The following is a 2,027-nucleotide window of genomic DNA, read 5'->3' on the forward strand; positions in this document are numbered from 1 at the left end:
TCTGATTTCACTGTTTTAGTGGAATTTCTAGGTAGTAGAACTGCTGGGACATGGGGCATTTGCATGTTTACCTTTATAAGAAACTGCCTGGCTGGGGGTGGTGGCTCACGCTTATAATCCCAGCACTTTGGGAGGTCGAGGCAGGCGGATCACCTGAGGTCAGAAGTTCAAGACCAGCCTGGCCAACATGGTGAAACCCTGTCTCTACTAAAAATCTACAAAATAGGCCGGCTGCAGTGGTTCATGCCTATAATCCCAGCACTTTGAGAGGCCGAGGTGGGCAAACCACGAGGTCAGGAGTTCGAGACCAGCCTGGCCAACATGGTGAAACTCCGTCTCTACTAAAAATACAAAAAATTGGCCAGGCATGGTGGCAGGTGCCTGTAATCCTAGCTACTTGGGAGGCTGAGGCAGGAGAATCGCTTGAACCTGGGAGGCGGAGGTTACAGTGAGCCGAGATCATGCCACTGCACTCCAGCTTGGGCGACAGGGCAAGACTCTGTCTCAAAACAAACAAGTAATAATAATAATAAAAAAATGAAACAATAAAAGGGAATACTGATCTAATACTAACTTTAAAGTTAAAGGGCTTTGATTAGTCTAAAGGGCTCTTTCCAGGTGGTATGGGCATGCCTTAGCCTTTTCTGAAACACAATCCGGTATTCTGCTGGTTTCCCTGTTACGACAGACATGGAATTAAGGAAGTCTTACCACTGAGTGATAAATGTCAAAAGCTGGTACAGATGGCTTACCTGTTTGGCAGGCGTGTTATTTGTAGCAGATGGGTACTTGATGTTCTGCAGCTTCTGAAAGGCTTCGTGATACTGCTCAGGGGTGTCAACGCTGAAGATGCTCTTCCACACTGCAGTCACCCTCTCCACGAAAGGCCCTTCTGTGCCCGTGGTCCAAGTGTGGTAAGAGGAGGAGCTTTTGCCCTCTGAAAACCGCTTTTCCTCCAGATGCCGGGACAGTAGCTCCAGAAGGCAAAACACCAATCTCTGACCCTGGAACACAACAACAAGGAAGAGGAACTGTTACACAGGGAAGGCACTCGGATCATCTCGAGAGCTCTTCTGAGTCCTTCGAAGTATTTCCCTTTGTATCTGCAGCAACCAAAGCACATTAGTGAGCTACCTGCCCCCTGTGAGTCATGCATGAAAAGGGACAAACGGGGCGACCTGACAGACACTTCCCAGGTCCCTTTTGGGGGAAATCTATCCTTGGAGCTCAAGAAACCATTTTTATGACACGGAATCCCAACTGTAGCCCTACCCACAATGACTTAAGCACACACAGACCAGCCACTTAAGGTCTGTAGCCTAGTTTGAGGAAAGATGGGCTGGGCTCATCAGGTTCTTTCTCCCTGACCAAACTTTGGACTCAGGAATAAAAGCATAATGGGCCAAAGCTGCTGGAATAGACAAGCTTTGTAGATCCAAGAGCTGGGACAGGCATTAGGAGCCATGTCCAAATAGTTTTATAGAGGAAATCGGCTGGGAGGGAAGAAAACAGAAGCACAGAGAAAAGGCCTAGAAAATTTATTTTCACTACATTTTTAGTTGCCATGAGATTCCTTGTATACTCCTATAACAGTATCTTCTCAGTTAAGCTTGGAAGAGTCTCTGTTCCACAAAGCCAAAATAGCCCTTATCAAAATATGTAACATATGCTTATTAGGTTTTCTTGCTTTGTTAAGGATGCTGTTTAAGAGAAAAACTAAAACGCTGAACAGTCATTCTGGAAACTTTGTGGATAAATTAAAATCTCTCTGGACTTAGTCATTTCCTAAATAATGCTCCGTGGCATTATCTTTTAGGGTGTCCTATTGTCGCCTCCATTTTTATTCTGCTGTTCCCAGAAAGCTACCTCCCCATGTACCATGTTCCTTGGGCTCTAAATATTCAGCTAAAAACCATCTTTAGGCCCCGTACTCTGCTAGGGAACGAAGAACTTAAAAAAACTCTTGTTAGTAGACCGGGCGCAGTGGCTCAAGCCTGTAATCCCAGCACTTTGGGAGGCCGAGACGG

The 2,027-nt window shown here is 46.1% G+C and overlaps 1 protein-coding gene across 1 annotated transcript in view; it reads right to left on the reverse strand.

The window, feature by feature from the left end:
- The window catches only part of GEMIN5 (gem (nuclear organelle) associated protein 5), a 49,947-nt gene that overhangs the window by 6,649 nt on the left and 41,271 nt on the right, over positions 1-2,027 (reverse strand). The window contains 1 exon segment of the mRNA XM_011981272.1: positions 753-1,004. Coding sequence (XP_011836662.1) covers positions 753-1,004 — 252 coding nt within the window.

This window comes from Mandrillus leucophaeus, unplaced genomic scaffold (assembly GCF_000951045.1).
Source record: "Mandrillus leucophaeus isolate KB7577 unplaced genomic scaffold, Mleu.le_1.0 Scaffold222, whole genome shotgun sequence".
Taxonomy (NCBI): Eukaryota; Metazoa; Chordata; class Mammalia; order Primates; family Cercopithecidae; genus Mandrillus; species Mandrillus leucophaeus.